General features: G+C 37.8%; 1 protein-coding gene and 1 pseudogene across 1 annotated transcript; both read left to right on the top strand.

Annotated features, from left to right (window-relative positions):
* On the top strand, positions 1-1033 carry LOC148776663 (olfactory receptor 4N2-like; annotated as a pseudogene).
* Positions 1034-11875: 10842 nt separating this feature from the next.
* LOC148776664 (olfactory receptor 4K2-like) lies at positions 11876-12835 on the top strand. The gene has a single exon (XM_088840364.1). It carries the CDS (start codon positions 11876-11878, stop codon positions 12833-12835), a length of 960 nt encoding a protein of 319 aa, XP_088696490.1.
* Positions 12836-17631: the final 4796 nt, after the last annotated feature.

Below are 17631 nucleotides of genomic sequence, written 5' to 3' on the forward strand. Positions count from 1 at the left end.
ATGGAGACTGAGAACAGTACTGTGGTGACAGAATTCATCCTTGCTGGTCTGACCCAGTCTCAAAATATTCAGCTTCTGGTGTTTGTGCTAGTCTTACTTTTCTGCATCATCATCCTCCCTGGAAATGTCCTCATCATCCTCACCGTCAGGTCAGACCCCGGCCTCACGGCCCCCCTCTACTTCTTCCTGGGCAACCTGGCCTTCCTGGATGCATCCTACTCCTTCACTGTGGCTCCCAGGATGCTGGTGGACTTCCTCTCTGAGAAGAAGGTGATCTCCTATAGAGGCTGCATCACTCAGCTCTTCTTCTTGCACTTCCTTGGAGGAGGGGAGGGATTACTCCTTGTCGTGATGGCCTTTGACCGCTACATTGCCATCTGTCGTCCTTTACACTATTCAACTGTCATGACCCCTAGAACCTGCTATGCCTTGCTGTTGGCTCTGTGGCTTGGAGGCTTTGTTCATTCCATTATCCAAGTGGCCCTCATCCTGCGCTTGCCCTTCTGTGGTCCAAACCGACTGGACAACTTCTTCTGTGATGTGCTGCAGGTCATCAAGCTGGCCTGCACTGACACCTTTGTGGTGGAGCTCCTGATGGTCTTCAACAGTGGCCTGCTCACCCTGCTGTGTTTCCTGGGGCTTCTGGCCTCCTATGCAGTCATCCTCTGCCGTGTGCATGGTTCCTCCTCCGAGGGGAAGAGCAAGGCTCTGTCCACATGCACCACCCACATCATCGTTATATTTCTCATGTTCGGGCCTGGCATCTTTATCTACACCCGCCCCTTCAGAGCCTTCCCAGCTGACAAGGTGGGTTTCTCTCTTCCACACAGTGATCTTCCCCCTGTTGAACCCTGTGATTTATACTCTTCGCAACCAGGAAGTAAAAGCATCTGTGAAAAGGCTGTTTAGCCTGATAAAAAGTGGGAAAAATGAATATGAAAATAATGACTGGAGAATTTCGTGTGAAATTAAGGTATTCTCTTCCCAAACACTACTTTTATTGATCACCTCCTATTTGTCGAGACTGTACTAGGCCCTGGGAGGAAGAGCTACTACTGAGGCAGGTAAAGTCACTGTTCTCTGAAGTTACAATCTAGTAGAAATAGACAGCCAATAACGTAGAAAATAAACAGTATAGTTTCAAGAAGATATGTATCCCTGAAGGTACTAAAAATAAAAGCAAAATATTCGGTAGCAAGTGTGAGATGGGGGTAGTGAATTTACTTTTAGTCTTGAAGTAGGTCCTTTAAAGGAGGTGATGTTTTGGCTGATATCTGGATAAACTGAATATGCCAACTGTGCAAACATGGGCAGGCAGAGCCTTCCAGGCAGATGGAACAGGTATGGCAAAAATCTGAAGACAGTAATGAACTTGGTCTATTTGATGATCACAGCAAAGGTCAAATTGTCTGGGATGTAATAAGTGACTGTATAAGCGGTTGGCATTCATGTTGGAGATACTGACAATGTCCAGCACATAGACAGCGTTATGAAGTGAACATAAAGAGCTTCATTTTAAAATAATGACAATAAGAATCCATTCTAAACAGCAGAGCAATTTCTCTAGTAACGTTCAAAAGTGATTCAGGGCTGTAAACTCAAGATTCTGAAGACATCAAAGAGTTGAAAATATTATTAAAAGGGAAATGTTATTCGTACATCTTCAAAAGGAATTAAACTCTAAATTTTTCTTCAATAATCACATAGAGGAAGGCAAATAAAGCAGGTCATGTTCATATAAAAAAAGTCATGGAAACACCACTGTCTTTTTTGCCATGACTTCATAATTAGTCCTATCAGATATTTATGACTCCTAACTGTTTATTGATTTCATCTGTAATTGACTTCACACTGAGTGTCATCCTGATGGTTCTTTGGTGTATTAATCAGGAATCTATTGCATTCTAATTACTTATTTCACTGTCTTTTTTGCCATGACTTCATAATTAGTCCTATCAGATATTTATGACTCCTAACTGTTTATAGCAATCCACTCCAGTGTTTTTGCCAGGAGAATCCCAGGGACAGGGGAGCCTGGTGGGCTGCCGTCTATGGCATCGCACAGAGTTGGACACGACTGAAGTGACTTAGCAACTGTTTATTAATCTCATCTGTAATTGACTTCACACTGAGTGTGATCCTGATGGTTCTTTGGTGTATCAATCAGGAATCTATTGCATTCTAATTACTTAAATATGATTTAATATAGAGAATTACACGCTTATGAAACAGTTTCAAAGCTTGGAAGAACAGATTATAAGCTGGATATCCAGAGATGACTCCCAGAACAGCACAGGAGACCTAGACTACAAAGAGAGCTGTTCTTGCTACAACCTTTGTCACCTGTTGTCTGAAAAATACCACCATGTTAGCCTAGGACCAGGGTCAAGATGTTGATCCACAGCCACTCTGTACTTACCAGATCTCCTCAAGATAACAGAAGCCTCTCCTGGTACTGCCTCTCTGCCAATGGCTTAACCAACTGAATGGGTAGCATCCAAAACAAACCTGGAACCAAAATGCATGGGATTAATTTTTTATATTTTATTTCAAAATAATCAAAATTAAAATGTTTATGATTTAATATAAATATGAATATGATAAAATAAACACAAATCATGCACATGGTAAAATATGCATATTATGGAAAAGAGCATTTTCTTTTCTGAAATATCTCCTTCTCAATCCTACTCTCTATCACGGCTTCCCTGATAACTCAGTTGGTAAAGAATCTGCCTGCAATGCAGGAGACCCCGGTTTGATTCCTGGGTCAGGAAGATACGCTGGAGAAGGGATAGGCTACCCACTCCAGTATTCTTGGGCTTCCTTTGTGGCTCAGCTGGTAAAGAATCTGCCCGCAATGCGGGAGACCTGGGTTGGGAGGATCCCCTGGAGGAGGGCATGGCAAAGCACTCCAGTATTCCTCCCCCCACGGACAAAGGAGCTTGGCGGGCTACAGTCCGTGGAGTCACAAAGAATCACACAACACTGAGCAATTAAACACAACACAGCACAGCTACCTGTGTATCTACTCACTTACCTGCATCTCTCCTGAGACTGGGTGACCTGATGCTTTTCCTACAAAAGCTGATTCCTCCATCTGTGCATCAGACTCCATTCCATCTTTAAAGGACCATTACTCCTTTCTCTCTTCTGAACCGTTAACTTTTTCCTTCCTATTGCATCCCCTTGGCATATGTTTCTTTGACCTTAAATAAAATATTTTTGTCAGCTTTCTCCTTCCACATCTTATCTCATTTTTTCTTCCCCTTTAGAGCCAAGCTCAAGAGTGGTTTAGAAATATTTATAGACTTTTAAAGAGCAGCTTTATATTTATAGGAAAGTTGAGCAGAAAATACAGTTTCACTACCCCGCATCATATATACATACTTTTCCCATTAATATCTTGCATTAGTGTGGTACATCTGCAACAACTGATGAACAAATACTGATACATTATTTTAAAATAAAATCCATAGTTTATATTAGAGTTTGCGTTTTCTCTGCAGTTCTAGGAATTCTGACAAATACATTTCATCTTTCATCATTTACGGTATCATACAGAGTAGTTTAGGCACCAGAGATCAAATTGCCAACATCTGCTGGATCATGGAGAAAGCAAGAGAGTTCCAGAAAAACATCTATTTTTGCTTCATTGACTATGCCAAAGCCTTTGACTGTGTGTACCAATAAATTGTGGAAAATTCGGAAAGAGATGGGAATCCCAGACCACCTGACCTGCCTCTTGAGAAACCTGTATGCAGGTCAGGAAGCAACAGTTAGAACTGGACATGGAACAACAGACTGGTTCCAAATAGGAAAAGGAGTACATCAAGGTTGTATATTGTCCCCTTGCTTATTTAACTTATATGCAGAGTACATCATGAGGAACGCTGGGCTGGAAGAAGCACAAGCTGGAATCAAGATTGCCGGGAGAAATATCAATAACCTCAGATATGCAGATGACACCACCCTTCTGGCAGAAAGTGAGGAGGAACTCAAAGGCCTCTTGATGAAAGTGAAAGAGGAGCGTGAAAAGGTTGGCTTGAAGCTCAACATTCAGAAAACTAAGATCATGGCATCTGGGCCCATCACTTCATGGGAAATAGATGAGGAAACAGTGGAAACAGTGTCAGATTTTATTTTTGGGGGCTCTAAAATCATTGCGGATGCTGATTGCAGCCACGAAATTAAAAGACGCTTACTCCTTGGAAGGAAAGCTATGACCAACCTAGATAGTATATTAAAAACAGAGACATTACTTTGGCAACAAATGTCCGTCTAGTAAAGGCTATGGTTTTTCCCGTGGTCATGTATGGATGTGAGAGTTGGACTGTGAAGAAAGCTGATCGCCAAAGAATTGATGCTTTTTTTCAAAAATTTTTATTTAATTAATGGTACAAAGCACAGTGCCAAAAATATTAAGTTAAAATTTCACCAAATGAAAAAATACTATAGAATACACAGTTGTAAAAAGCTACATTAAGTTATTTTACAACTGCCTCAGGCTGCAAAAAGAAAAAAAAACCCAATACCATACCGAAAGAATTGATGCTTTTGAACTGTGGTGCTGGAGAAGACTCTTGAGAGTCCCTTGGACTGCAAGGAGATCCAACCAGTCCATTCTAAAGGAGATCAATCCTGGGTGTTCATTGGAAGGACTGATGCTAAAGCTGAAACTGCAATAACTTGGCCACCTCATGCAACGAGTTGACTCATTGGAAAAGACTCTGATGATGGGAGGGATTGGGGGTGGGAGGAGAAGGGGACGACAGAGAATGAGATGGCTGGATGGCATCACTGACTCGATGGACATGAGTTTGAGTGAACTCCGGGAGTTGGTGATGGACAGGGAGGCCTGGCGTGCTGTGATTCATGGAGTCTCATGGAGTTGGACACGGCTGAGTGACTGAACTGAACTGAACAGAGTAGTTTTGCTGCCTTAAAAATCCCCTGTGTTCCACCTATTCATCCCTGCCTCTCTTCCTTCTCCCTTCAAGCCCCTGACAACCACTGACCTTTTTACAATCTCTATAGTTTTGCTGTGTACAGAATGTCACACAGTTGGAAACATACACTATGTAGTTTTAATCTTCTCAGGCTGTCCTGTTCATCCTCTCTGCTTCCAATGTTTTTCCTTTCCAACTCACCCAGTCATGCCAATAAAAAGTCATGCCATGATCACCAGTGATAGCAGTGATTGTTAGTCAGGTCTCATCGTGTTTCACCTCTTAATAGAATCTGGCACTGTGAATCACTGCCTTCCCAGGTCCTCCATTTTTCTTGTCCCCCCGAACATCACCAGCTGCTCCTTTATTCTTCTTTGAGAGCTTCTCCTTAGCTACCCAGCTTTCCTGGCTTATATCCCATCTATCTATTGATAATCTTTATATTTATCTTTCTCATGAATGGCTAGGCTCCTCTCTCCAGAAGCCTATGACCCTGCCACAGCTCTGCTTTCAAGTCCTGTTTCACCTCATACATGACATCCCAGACTGACTCCTGCTGTTCACTGCACCCCTCTCTCCACCCCACAACCCAATGGAATTCAGTGTAATTCCATTTTTCCAGTCTCTGGCCAAAAATCTAAGATTTGTAATATTTTAGAAATATTTTCTCTCATATTCCACATCCAATCTATTAACAAGCCTGGATTAGCGCTGTCATCATGAAACTGCCAGATGACATCATCTCCCCCTCAAATTATACCACCTACGCCCAAGCCACCATCATCTCTTACCTATATTATAGCTGTAGCCTCTTTATTGGTCTTCTGTTTTTGTCCCAGTTTATTTTATTGTCAGCAGAGCGTCCAGAATGATCTGGTTAAAATATAGTCACATCCTTGTCTTCTCAAAACCCTCGATGACTCTGCTGTTAAAGAGCTGTCTTTCCTCGTGATCTATAGAAGTCCATAGGACCCTATCCATAAGCCCCAACTCCCACTCCTTTTTACTCTCTGACCCCTTATTCTAATGCATCCCATCTCAATCCTTCTGTTCAGTTGTCCTGGCCTCCTGATCCTGGGCTATGTCAGCCCACCCACCCTTCCCAGTCCCACCCCAGTAACTTCGACTTGATGGTTCCTCTGTCTGGAATGTAATTTTCCAAGACACTGCCAAGCCTTCCTATATAATTTCCTCACATTTGAAGGCCACCTTTTGTGTGACACCTTCCCTGAGCACCCACTCCCAGAACAGTCCCCGCCCATCTTTCCTGCATCACTGTTGTTCGTAGTACTTATTACCTTTTACAGGACATATGTAGCACATGCTTATTTTATTGTCTGTCTTTTACTTCTATGGTATGTAACATCCATCACAGCAAAAATTGGTTTGCTTTGACTACTGACTAGCACAAAGAAGGTGCTTGCAAATATCAAACTAATAAATTAAAGTATAATATGAAAAATTCATGTAATTCCACTATGTAGAAACATCTAATATTAAAATTTTGTCAGTTTTACATGTATAAACACATTATTATTTTTATAAAAATTGGGTCATATTATATATATAGTTTATAATTTGTCCTTTTCTCTTAATATTATAGGCATGTTTTAAATAAGTAAATATAGATTACAATACTCAAATGACTGTGAATTATTCAATTACCATTTGTTACTATTTAAATAATCTACATTTGTATATTTAGAATTTTGCTATTACAAATTGCTTTTATATAAAAAATATTTTAAATACTACCTTTCACTCTTATGGAGCATATTCTGGGAATAGATTTATAGAAATACAATTACTAGGTCACAAGGTATAAATTTGGATATATAGTGAAATTCTTGTGATTTAATTTTCTGCCAACAAAATATGGAATTATTTATTTGCTGTTTCTAAGAGTAAAGGACTCACTTTCTTTTACAGATTTACTATTTGGAAAAAACAAAAGTATCATATTTATTACAGCTTTCCATGTGTACTATTGCCATCAATGTCTATTAATTAAATGCATTTTTTCCTTAAAATGTTTTCTAAAAGTTTAGGTAAAATATAAAGTCGCTTTTGTCCAGAAAGGTTATAATATTGTAAAGATTATAATATTATAAATTCTTGTATATCTTCAGGTCTCTATCTATTTTTTATACTCTTAGATCCTTTACATTAATTTGTTGTACTCCATGCTTTTTCTATGTTATTTAAATACCATCATTTTATCATACTTTGCATGTTAGAAATACTATTTCTACTTCCTGACTACTTTCACCTGATTTACCTCTAGAAAAATTCTGAATAATATTTTAAGTCAAAGAAACTTAGAGTTTATTGGACTTTATGTACTAAAGAGTATTGAGTGTCTCTTTCCAATAAAACAGGCTCTTGCAATAGAGATGCATTTCTAATTAACATTATTCCTATTTACCTTACATATCCTATTGCTCATCTAAATAGACTCTTTTTTAATGACATACTTTAACAAGTAATTGTTTTATAAGAAGGATACTGGTTTCCTTTATTTTGTAACTAGTCACTGTACAGAATTATTTGGTTTTGCTTTTCAAAATTCTACTTTACCAATGATTTAAAGTAAAATTGGGTTTTGTCCCTTTTGGTATGCAGTTCTATGAGTTTTAACAGATATGTATTCATGTAATCACCAAAACAACCAAGATACAGAAAACTTTCATTAAGCACCCAAACTCCACTGCTCTTTCGGCATGCATGCTAAATCTCTTCAGTCGTGTCTGACTCTTTGCCACACAATGAACTATGGCCTGCCAGGCTCCTCTGTTGATCAGATTTACCAGGCAAAAATACTGGAGTGGATTGCCATACCCTTCTCCAGGGGATCTTCCCTATCCAGGGATCGAACCCTTGTGTCTTCAGTTCAGTTCAGTTCAGTCGCTCAGTCGTGTCCGACTCTTTGCGACCCCATGAATCACAGCACGCCAGGCCTCCCTGTCCATTACCAACTCCCGGAGTTCACTCAAACTCATGTCCATCGAGTTGGTGATGCCATCCAGCCATCTCATTCTCTGTCGTCCCCGTCTCCTCCCTTCCCCAATTCTTCCTAGCATCAGACTCTTTTCCAGTGAGTCAACTCGAGGCATGAGGTGGCCAAAGTATTGGAGTTTCAGCTTTAGCATCAGTCCTTCCAATGAACACCCAGGATTGATCTCCTTGTCTCTTACATCTCCTGCATTGGCAGGTGGGTTCTTTACCACTAGCGCCACCTGGGAAGCCCTAAACTAAGTTTTCTTTCTATTATTTTTTCTGTTAATCCTCTTATCCTTTCCAGGATAAAGCCAGTAATTATTATATACACTTTTCTTTTGTTTTAAACCAGGGCAGACATTTTGGATTTACTGAATCTTTGCAACTGTTATGTTGGTTGGCTTTTTTTTTTAAGTCATTTTCTTTATTTCTTTTTACAGAACAGAAAGAGAACAAAAATATCTTTAAAAAAAAGTTTCATCTTCTTCTTTTTTTTTTTTTGTATTTCAAAGGGTGCAAGGAATGTGGTCAGCCAGGGAAGATTCTCTTGGGCTCCATTGCTTGTCTTAGGAGGAATGTAGGCTAGCTATGGTAATTGTGAACAGTTCAAATCACTGAAGAAATTTGGAAAGATGATTGTATTTGAAGAGCAAACTACAGATGAGTGATTGACCTTCAAGTAAATATAACCAGACCCTCAGTTATAGTTTAGGGTTGAGATTCCACAACTAGTATCATCCTGAATTCTATGTCATAAACATTTCAAAAAATTATGTTAATATTTACAATCACCTCTGCTATTCTTACCACCGTATATTATTCATCATTTTCTCTGTGCCAGGCATTCTACTGAAAGTTTTATGTTTATTTGTGTAATTTAATTCTTACACCATTCTTCTAGGCTATTGCAAGGTACCTGCCTTCATTTCTTCCAGTTACTTTGAGCTTTCCAATTTCTCCTTCCCCAAATTTTATCCACCTGAGTAGCAGCTGTCATTATATTATTAGCCTGGACTAATTTTCAATGTCCCATCTTAGAAAGAAACTTTAAGAAACTTTAATGCAGGATTCTTTCTTTATATGATTCTTCAAGTAAGCAAGAGTATGCAGGTGACAAAGTGCCTTAGTTCAAAAGAGAGATTTTCCAACATTGGGATATTGAACACTGGGGCATAAAGGTGAGAATACTTCTGTAATTAAAGAAGCAATGTTTTGCTCCTTAAATGATTGCTCAAAGGTCTTCTAAAGACCAGTCCCAGTTGTGTTTTTTCTCTAATGAAAATTGCTTCATCATGAGTGTCAGTCCACAATAAATAGCAAAGATAGACTTCACAGCTTTTCTTGCAACATGGGGAAAAGTCAGCTCAGCATTTTAATAACTCCCACTGCAAGCAGATTGTAGTGCCTAATCTGTGATCTTCCTAGATGCCTCTGATTTTTAGTGCCTTTTGTAGCAGGACTGGAGAAAATATATATACACACTTCTAGGCTTCTCATGCTTCCTAAGGACTATGGTGATTCAGTAGGTTTGTGAATCTTGAAGGATATGATATTTTTGGTTTCTGATGCATGGCTGGTAGATTAAAAGCCAGAAATAATATAAGGACCTTGAGAAGCAATTGTAATTTTTGTTCCTCAGGTAGCAGACAATTTTCATTTAATAACTGTGTAAGATGGACAGGGAGGCCTGTCGTGCTGTGATTCATGGGGTCGCGGAGAGTCGGACACGACTGAGCGACTGAACTGAACTGAACTGAAGTCAAAATAATAAAGTAGTAAAGGAAATACACACACACACATATATAAAAATATGAAGACATAAAGATGGGTGACTGAGCCACAAGTGAAGCCCCCAATCAGGTATTAGAGAGGCCTTTAGAGTTCCTTCTGAACATAAAGGAGGAAAAAAACTGACAACTGTTTATTTACTTACAATGTGTATATGTGTATGTATTAGTCACTTCAGTCACGTCCGACTCTTTGCGACCAGTGGACTATAGCCCATCAGGCTCCTCTGTCCGTGGGATTTCCCAGACAATGAATATGTAACATATTCATTATATATGTATATAAATCTAAATTAAGTATAATAATTTTTGTGTTTGTCATGACTAATTACATCATTAAATCAGGGAAATGGAAGAAATATTCAAATATCTCAGACTGAGAAATTTTAGTCTTTAATATATCAAGATACTTAGATAAGTTTTATAAGAAGTAATTTAACCTCAAAAAAATGAAATGATTTTGGAAGCCCATATCTTTCTAAATCACTGAATTGATACTAGGATAATATTTTTACTGAAATTACTATTATTACTATTCATGAAATAAAATAAGCTAATTATTTATGAGCAGTATTGAATTTTGAAAACTAGACAGTTATTGAATGTTGCCCAGGACATATGCTTAATGCTTTATAAAGACTGCTAAGCTGCTACTGCTAAGTCACTTCAGTCGTGTCCGACTCCGTGTGACCATATAGATGGAAGCCCACCAGGCTCCCCCGTCCCTGGGATTCTCCAGGCAAGAACACTGGAGTGGGTTGCCATTTCCTTCTCCAATATAAAGACTATCTAATTGAACTCTCATAGGTAAAGAGGTAAAATCTTAGAAAGGCTACTAAGGTATGAGCAAAGTCACACCGCAGGTTAAGAACACTTTAACCCTCTTAACAACTTTCCCATAGTTCAGTTTTCAGATTTGTGGAACATTGTTCTCTGACAAATCTAAAATATTTATCAACACTGACAGGATAATTTGAATATTTGCACATAAATGAGGATGAAGCCAGATTTTCTTCCAATATGGCAAAACAGAAGGTCACAGGAGATATTTGTAGAATTTGCAATCTGCTGTAAATCAAAAACTCAATTTTGAAAAATGAGTCTGAGTCTTTAAATAATCTTTTTCTTTTCTTTCAGTTGCCTCTGGTATCACTTTGACATACCATCATCAATGTGGGTTTTTTCGTTTGCCTGCTTTGTTTGGCTTTGAGGATCTTACATGCTGGTACTACAAAAGCCTTGATACTCATCTTATATCCATATATTTCCTGGATTTGGCCTAGAATTTTTCTTCCTCCTTTTTCTAGTCTAAAAAATTAGCTTTGTTTGAGTAACATGTGGAGAAATAGAGGAGGGGTTTTCTCTTCCTTTAAAACAAATGTTTCTGTGCAATCGTAAGATAAAAACTTGAGGATAACTCATATGTTACAGGTATGCATTTTGATCATCTGTAATTTTACAGAATTAAGAAATTAATCATTTATATATTAATAGTTAAAATAGTACTTGCCAGTCCTAGCAAAACAGTTTGAAAACATATGAATGAAATTAGAAAGAAAGTGGAATTTTTTGTAGCTGCGAAAACAGAAATTTACTTAAAGGAAAAATCATTTATCATCCTCCTAGGATAAGAAATAGGCTTCCTGAAATCAGTACATTAAACTGTTATTTAAATCCAGGGTTTTAACAATAGTGGATCAAACATAAATTTCATTTTTTTGGTTTAACAGAAAACTCTGAGAGGTTCACCCCCATGAAAATTTTTATTTACCTTACTTGCTAGTAGAACCCAATTACTGAGTGTACTCTTCCTCCGTGACTATGGATTATGTAACTCCTCAGCCAGTATCCAGAAAAGAATATTTTTGTATAGGTATGTGATGAGTATAATCCAGCATGTACTTGATGGTGATCAAACCAAGAAGTTTTCCATTTGTAGTGATATCTGACACAGATTGTTCAGTGGTTCCAAAAAGAAAAATATTTACTGAGCTAGTTAGTAGTTAGATTTTAGGTAATCAATATTCTAGTTAATTATTAACTGATATTATAACTCCTTCACGTGTAATTGTAGAAGTATTGCATTTTCTAACTCTGTCATTGTGTACCACTTTGTCATTATAGACCAGAGCCTGCAGATCAATGGAGGGGATCAACCATTCCAGAGTGTCTGAATTTGTGTTACTTGGACTTACTGATTCTCCTCAGCTCCAGATTTTCCTTTTTGTGATGTTTTCTGTTTTCTACTTAATGACCATGTTGGGCAATTGCCTGATTTTGCTCACGGTACTGTCCACCCCACACCTTCACTCCCCCGTGTACTTCCTGCTCAGCAACCTGTCTCTCATCGACATGTGTCTGTCTTCCTTTGCCACTCCAAAGATGATCGTGGACTTCTTTGCTCAGCACAAGACCATCTCCTTTGAGGGATGCATTTCTCAGATCTTCTTTTTGCACCTCTTCACTGGGACTGAAATTGTGCTGCTCATCTCCATGTCTTTTGACAGGTACATTGCCATATGCAAACCTCTCCATTATTCATCAATTATGAGCCAAAGAGTATGTGTTGGGCTTGTGGCAACTTCTTGGACAGTGGGCTTCTTGCATACAATGAGCCAGTTAGCTTTTACCCTCTATTTACCCTTTTGTGGTCCCAATGTTGTAGACAGTTTCTTCTGTGACCTTCCTTTGGTCATCCAGCTGGCATGTATAGACATATATGTTCTTGGAATCTTCATGATTTCAACCAGTGGTGTGATTGCTCTTGTAAGTTTTCTGCTTTTGCTCACTTCCTACATCACTCTTCTGGTCACTATCAAGGACCACTACTCCACTGGATCATCTAAGGCTTTTTCTACCTGCACTGCACATTTCATAGTTGTGTTGAAGTTCTTTGGGCCCTGCATCTTTATCTATGTGTGGCCATTCACAGACTTCCTGGTGGACAAAGTTCTCTCTGTTTTCTACACCATCTTTACCCCTTTTCTGAATCCACTTATCTATACTCTGAGAAACCAGGAAGTGAAAACAGCTGTGAAGAAGAAACTAAGTAACCAATATTTAAATCTTGGGAAAACTACTCCAATATATTCAGTACAATGAGCAGAGAGCTCCTACCTGAGATTTAGTATCATCAGTTTTGTTCTCAGAACAATAGAAAATTAAAGTTAGAATCTTTCAAGTCATTTAGTCTAAATTCATGAAAATCAGAAGTTAAAACTGACAGATGTGAAGGATCATGCCTAAATGTTAGTGCGATGTTTGCCAGTCTTTTGCAATTATGGATCCATTTGAAAATCTGTTGAAATGTATAGGTTATCTTTATGGAAAAATGCACATATTATCAAAATTGTGAACATAAATTCAGGAATTCATAGACTTCTGAATTCTAGAAACATAGATCCAGGTTCTTAGAGAAGCCTGAAATAAAATATTGCTCTTTTGTCTTTTAACCCAGAACATTCTCATTCAAAGTGTTATGGTATTCTGACGCTGTCCACTTGCGGAACTTAAATTAAGAATATTGGACATAACAGGTCTTTTCATGGCATTGGAATATTTTTGTGGAAAATTTATATTATGTAGAAGCTCTTTCGAATATTGTTGAACAAACTTGATTCAGTGGATACAACTGTTTGAGTTCTGAGTCAACTTTGAACAAAAGAGAACAGTTCAGAGGATACAAGATTTAATAATACCTTTTCTCAATAAGTATGTAGATCACTATCACACTTGATATAGCAAATAATTAATCAAACATCAATTGTAAAGTTTAAACCATAGAAAGTAAACTACTCAAATCTGACTGGCTTTCAAAACCTGGTTTGCTATCTTAGATCTGATGAATTTATTAATACCCCAGACTAAATGTTTGAAAAATTATAAACTATTAAATTCATGATAAATTTTTCATTTCCAAATAAATTTTCCCCAATTATTATTAGTCTCAGTGTGAGTATACAATATAAGGTAGCCTGTGGGAAGAAAAGATGGTCATTGTTTAAGAACTATATTGAAAAATTCTTCCTAATTTGGTATATTAAATATTATGCTGAATATGTTTTTTTTTTTTTATTACAAGAAAGTCTTTGAAAATCAGCTGGTCAAAGAATTTCCCTCACAGTTGAAGAACCTAAAGTCTAGAGAATCCATGAAGCTAGAGGCTGAATCACCATTAAGGGGCAAAGCTCATTGCTGTAAACATACATGAGACTTAGAATTAGATCTTGGATTTGTCATTTCCTAGTTGTATTATTCTGGAGAGTCACTTTACCTCTTTATTCCTTTTTTAATCTGTAACATGAAGATAATAAACGTAATTGCCCGTTGTAATGATTTTGTAGAAAATGGACAGAATGGTTTCTCAAAATGTCATTTCATTTTTTCTTCTCACCAAGGTAGACTTCTATCTAAACTGTACTTCATTTTTAATAAGTATGTATTTGAAGAACAATTGTATAAGTCTAACCACATTGGAGAAGGAGGTGGCAACCCACTCCAGTGTTCTTGCCTGGAGAATCCCAGGGACGGGGGAGCCTGGTCGGCTGCTGTCTGTGGGGTCACACAGAGTCGGACACGACTGAAGTGACTTAGCAGCAGCAGCAGCAGCAACCACTATTTGTCAAACACAAAACTTGATATTCAGTTTTAGGATGTCTGTAATATTGTGGCTTAAGATGTACAGCAGAAAAACAATAAAACACTTTCCAGTTTTCCACTGCTAAAAGGGGGTGGCATGGAAAAACTAGATACAATTCCCTAATACTTTGAGATTTCTCTGAATAACAATATACCGATAGGTTGCATCTCCTTAAATTGACTGAGGTATATGAAAAGAGTTCAGGAAAAAATCTGTCATGGTGGATTATGACAGTTTGTAAGTTCCAGGAGAAAAACACAAGCCCCTGCCTTGCAAAGAAAGAAATGGCATTAATGGTTTCTTTCGTTTATCTCAGACTTTTAATGTTTTGACATGTTTCAACACAAACCAAGCCAAATATTTAATATCTGAAGTTAACTAATGTGCAGTTTAGGGACAAATGTAGCATTTGGACTAGGTATGAAATCACATTTTTAATTTGAAATACTGTTAATTTTAACCAAATCATAAATTCTTCCTTCTTGCTTCAAAGTCAGTTAGACAAATGAAAAACGGTTAAGGTAGAAATATACTTTTGCCTCATATACATTTTTTAGCAAAAATTATCATCTTTATTTTTAAATATAAACCTCAGGTCTAAAACTTTCATTTTAATTCAATAATCAGTTGCTGAATATCTACTCTGCTTAAGGCCCTTGTTGGGTGCTGGAGATCCATTAAAGTACAAGATCTGTTTCTCTGTCTTTGAGGGACATGTATTTAGCAATAGATAGGTTCCATCTGTTGTAGGTTGAATTCCAGTCCCACCAGTTTATTTCTTGTGTAACCCTGAGCATGTATTTTTGATGTTTCTAAAACGCAATTTCTTCATCATAAAATGTGGACATTTTATGGTGTATTTAACCACTTGGGATGTTGTGAAAATCAAAACACATATACATTTAACCAGCAGTGCTTAGCACTCGAAAGGGTTTATGAATCCTAGCTAATTATACTATTATTGTTGCTGTTGTTTTAAACATGATTAAAATTTCAGGGTTACTGAAATATAAATAGTTGTGCCTACTTGAACTTAAAGCCATGGTTTTAATACTGTAATAGGATGTGTCAATTAACTTAATATTAACTAATGTTAAAATATTGGATTTGTGCCAATTATTAATCTTTGATGTATTTCTGTAAATAAAGTTGTCCCTTTACATCTATGTTTTTCAAAAGAGGTATTATATTTTGGGGCTTTCTTATTTAAGTTGAAATATAGTCCAAGATTGCATGCAAGGGAAAAAATAATAAATACACAATGTTCAATAGGCCAGTGTGCTGTTGTTTTTAAATAGAGTGTATTTGATTTTTTAAACAGAGTGTTTTTAATGTTTTTATTTTATTTTTTTTAATTTTTATTTTTATTGGAGACTAATTATTTTACAACAGTACATTGGTTGATTTTGCCATACATTGACATGAATCCGCCCTGTAATGTTTTTAAATAGAATGTATATGATTAAAAAGCAATACAATGTTATTCACATGTTTATCTCTTGAACTTTTGTCCAAAAAATAGTGAAATGCTTTATAGTCATATGTACATGGATGTATTAAAATATTAACTGGGGAATGAATGGTGACAATCATCTATTCATTTTATATATAGCATGTTATTAAATGTTTCAACAACAGAAAGACTTTGTCCAGACTTATGAAAGTATAAGGGAATTGTTCATGTAGCAATATGATAGATTTACAAAGACAGAACTGTTTGTATGAAGATATGGTACTGTTCAGGAAATTGTTAAAATTCAGTTCAGTTCAATTTGGAATCCCATGGACTGCAGCATGCCAGGCTTCCCTGTCCATCACCAACTCCCAGAGCTTGCTCAAACTCATGTCCATTGAGTTGGTGATGCCATCCAACCATCTCATCCTCTGTTGTCCTCTTCTCCGCCTGCTTTCAATGCTCAGCATCAGGGTCTTTTCCAATGAGTCAGTTCTTTGCATCAGGTGCCAAAGTATTGGAATTTCAGCTTCAACATCAGTCCTTTCAATGAATATTCAGGACTGATCTCCTTTAGGATTGACTGGTTGGATCTCCTTGCAGTCCAAGGGACTCTCAAGAGTCTTCTCCAACACCACAGTTCAAAAGCATCAATTCTTTGGCGATCAGCTTTCTTCACAGTCCAACTCTCACATCCATACATGACCACTGGAAAAACCATAGCCTTGACTAGACAGACCTTTGTTGGCAAAGTAATGTCTCTGCTTTTTAATATGCTATCCAGTTTGGTCATAACTTTCCTTCCAAGGAGTAAGTGTCTTAATTTCATGGCTGCAATCAGCGTCCGCAGTGATTTTGGAGCCCAAAAAATAAAGTCAGCCACTGTTTCCACATCTATTTCCCATGAAGTGAAGGTTTGCAGAGGTAGTGCTGAATCTGAGATTTCAAGGCCACGTTGCAGGAAAGTATGTCAGAAGGAAGGAATAGCATAGGCAAAGGCAGAGAAGCATAAATGTGCCTAGCGGGGAGACTTTCCTGGTGGTCTAGTAATTAAGATTCTGCATTTTCAATGCAGGGGGTGTGGGTTCAATCCATGGTAAGGGAATTAGGATCCCACATGCCACACACCATGGCCAAAATTTTTTTTTTAATTTATTTAAAAAAATTGACAGGGAACTGAGGAGCTAAATGTGGTTTACTATTTCTAGAGAACAAGATGTAATATTAGTGGTTGTGGAAAGGGATTGTGCAGCCAGAGCTTCAATTCAGTTCAGTTCAGTCACTCAGTCATGTCTGAGTCTGCAATTCCTTGGACTGCAGCATGCCAGGCCTCCCAGTCCATCACCAACTCCCGGAGTTTACTCAAACTCATGTCCATTGAGTTGGTGATGCCATCCAACCATCTTTGGTGTAAAATAAAATTCACATTCTATAGCAAGGCAAGAAAACTGTGAAAAAACATTTAAAAAATTTCTTTGCTCTTTGGTCTCCTTACTCTCCTCTCCTGTGCATTGTGTATCTGCATCGCATATCGACCAAACCTCCCCCAACGGCAGAAAGGCCTGCTTAACCATAAACAGCAATATTCTCCTAGAATCCACAAGACAACTCCATAAAAGATAACATTCCTTCTTGATCTAGAAAGGGGCCATGATGACAAGGCTTCCCCCTTGGCTCAGTGGCAAAAAATCCACCTACCAGTGCAGCAGACGAAGGAGATGCGGGTTCAATCCCTGGGTCAGGAAGATCCCCAGAAGAAGGAAACGGCAACCCACTCCAGTATTCTTGCCTGGGAAATCCCATGGA

This window comes from Moschus berezovskii, chromosome 9, assembly GCF_049115385.1.
Source record: "Moschus berezovskii isolate FMDL1 chromosome 9, NW_MosBer_1.0, whole genome shotgun sequence".
In the NCBI taxonomy this organism is placed as follows: domain Eukaryota; kingdom Metazoa; phylum Chordata; class Mammalia; order Artiodactyla; family Moschidae; genus Moschus; species Moschus berezovskii.

Excerpts from the sequence above, each read along its gene's own strand:
- LOC148776664 (XM_088840364.1), top strand. The coding sequence starts at position 11,876 with ATGGAGGGGATCAACCATTCCAGAGTGTCTGAATTTGTGTTACTTGGA.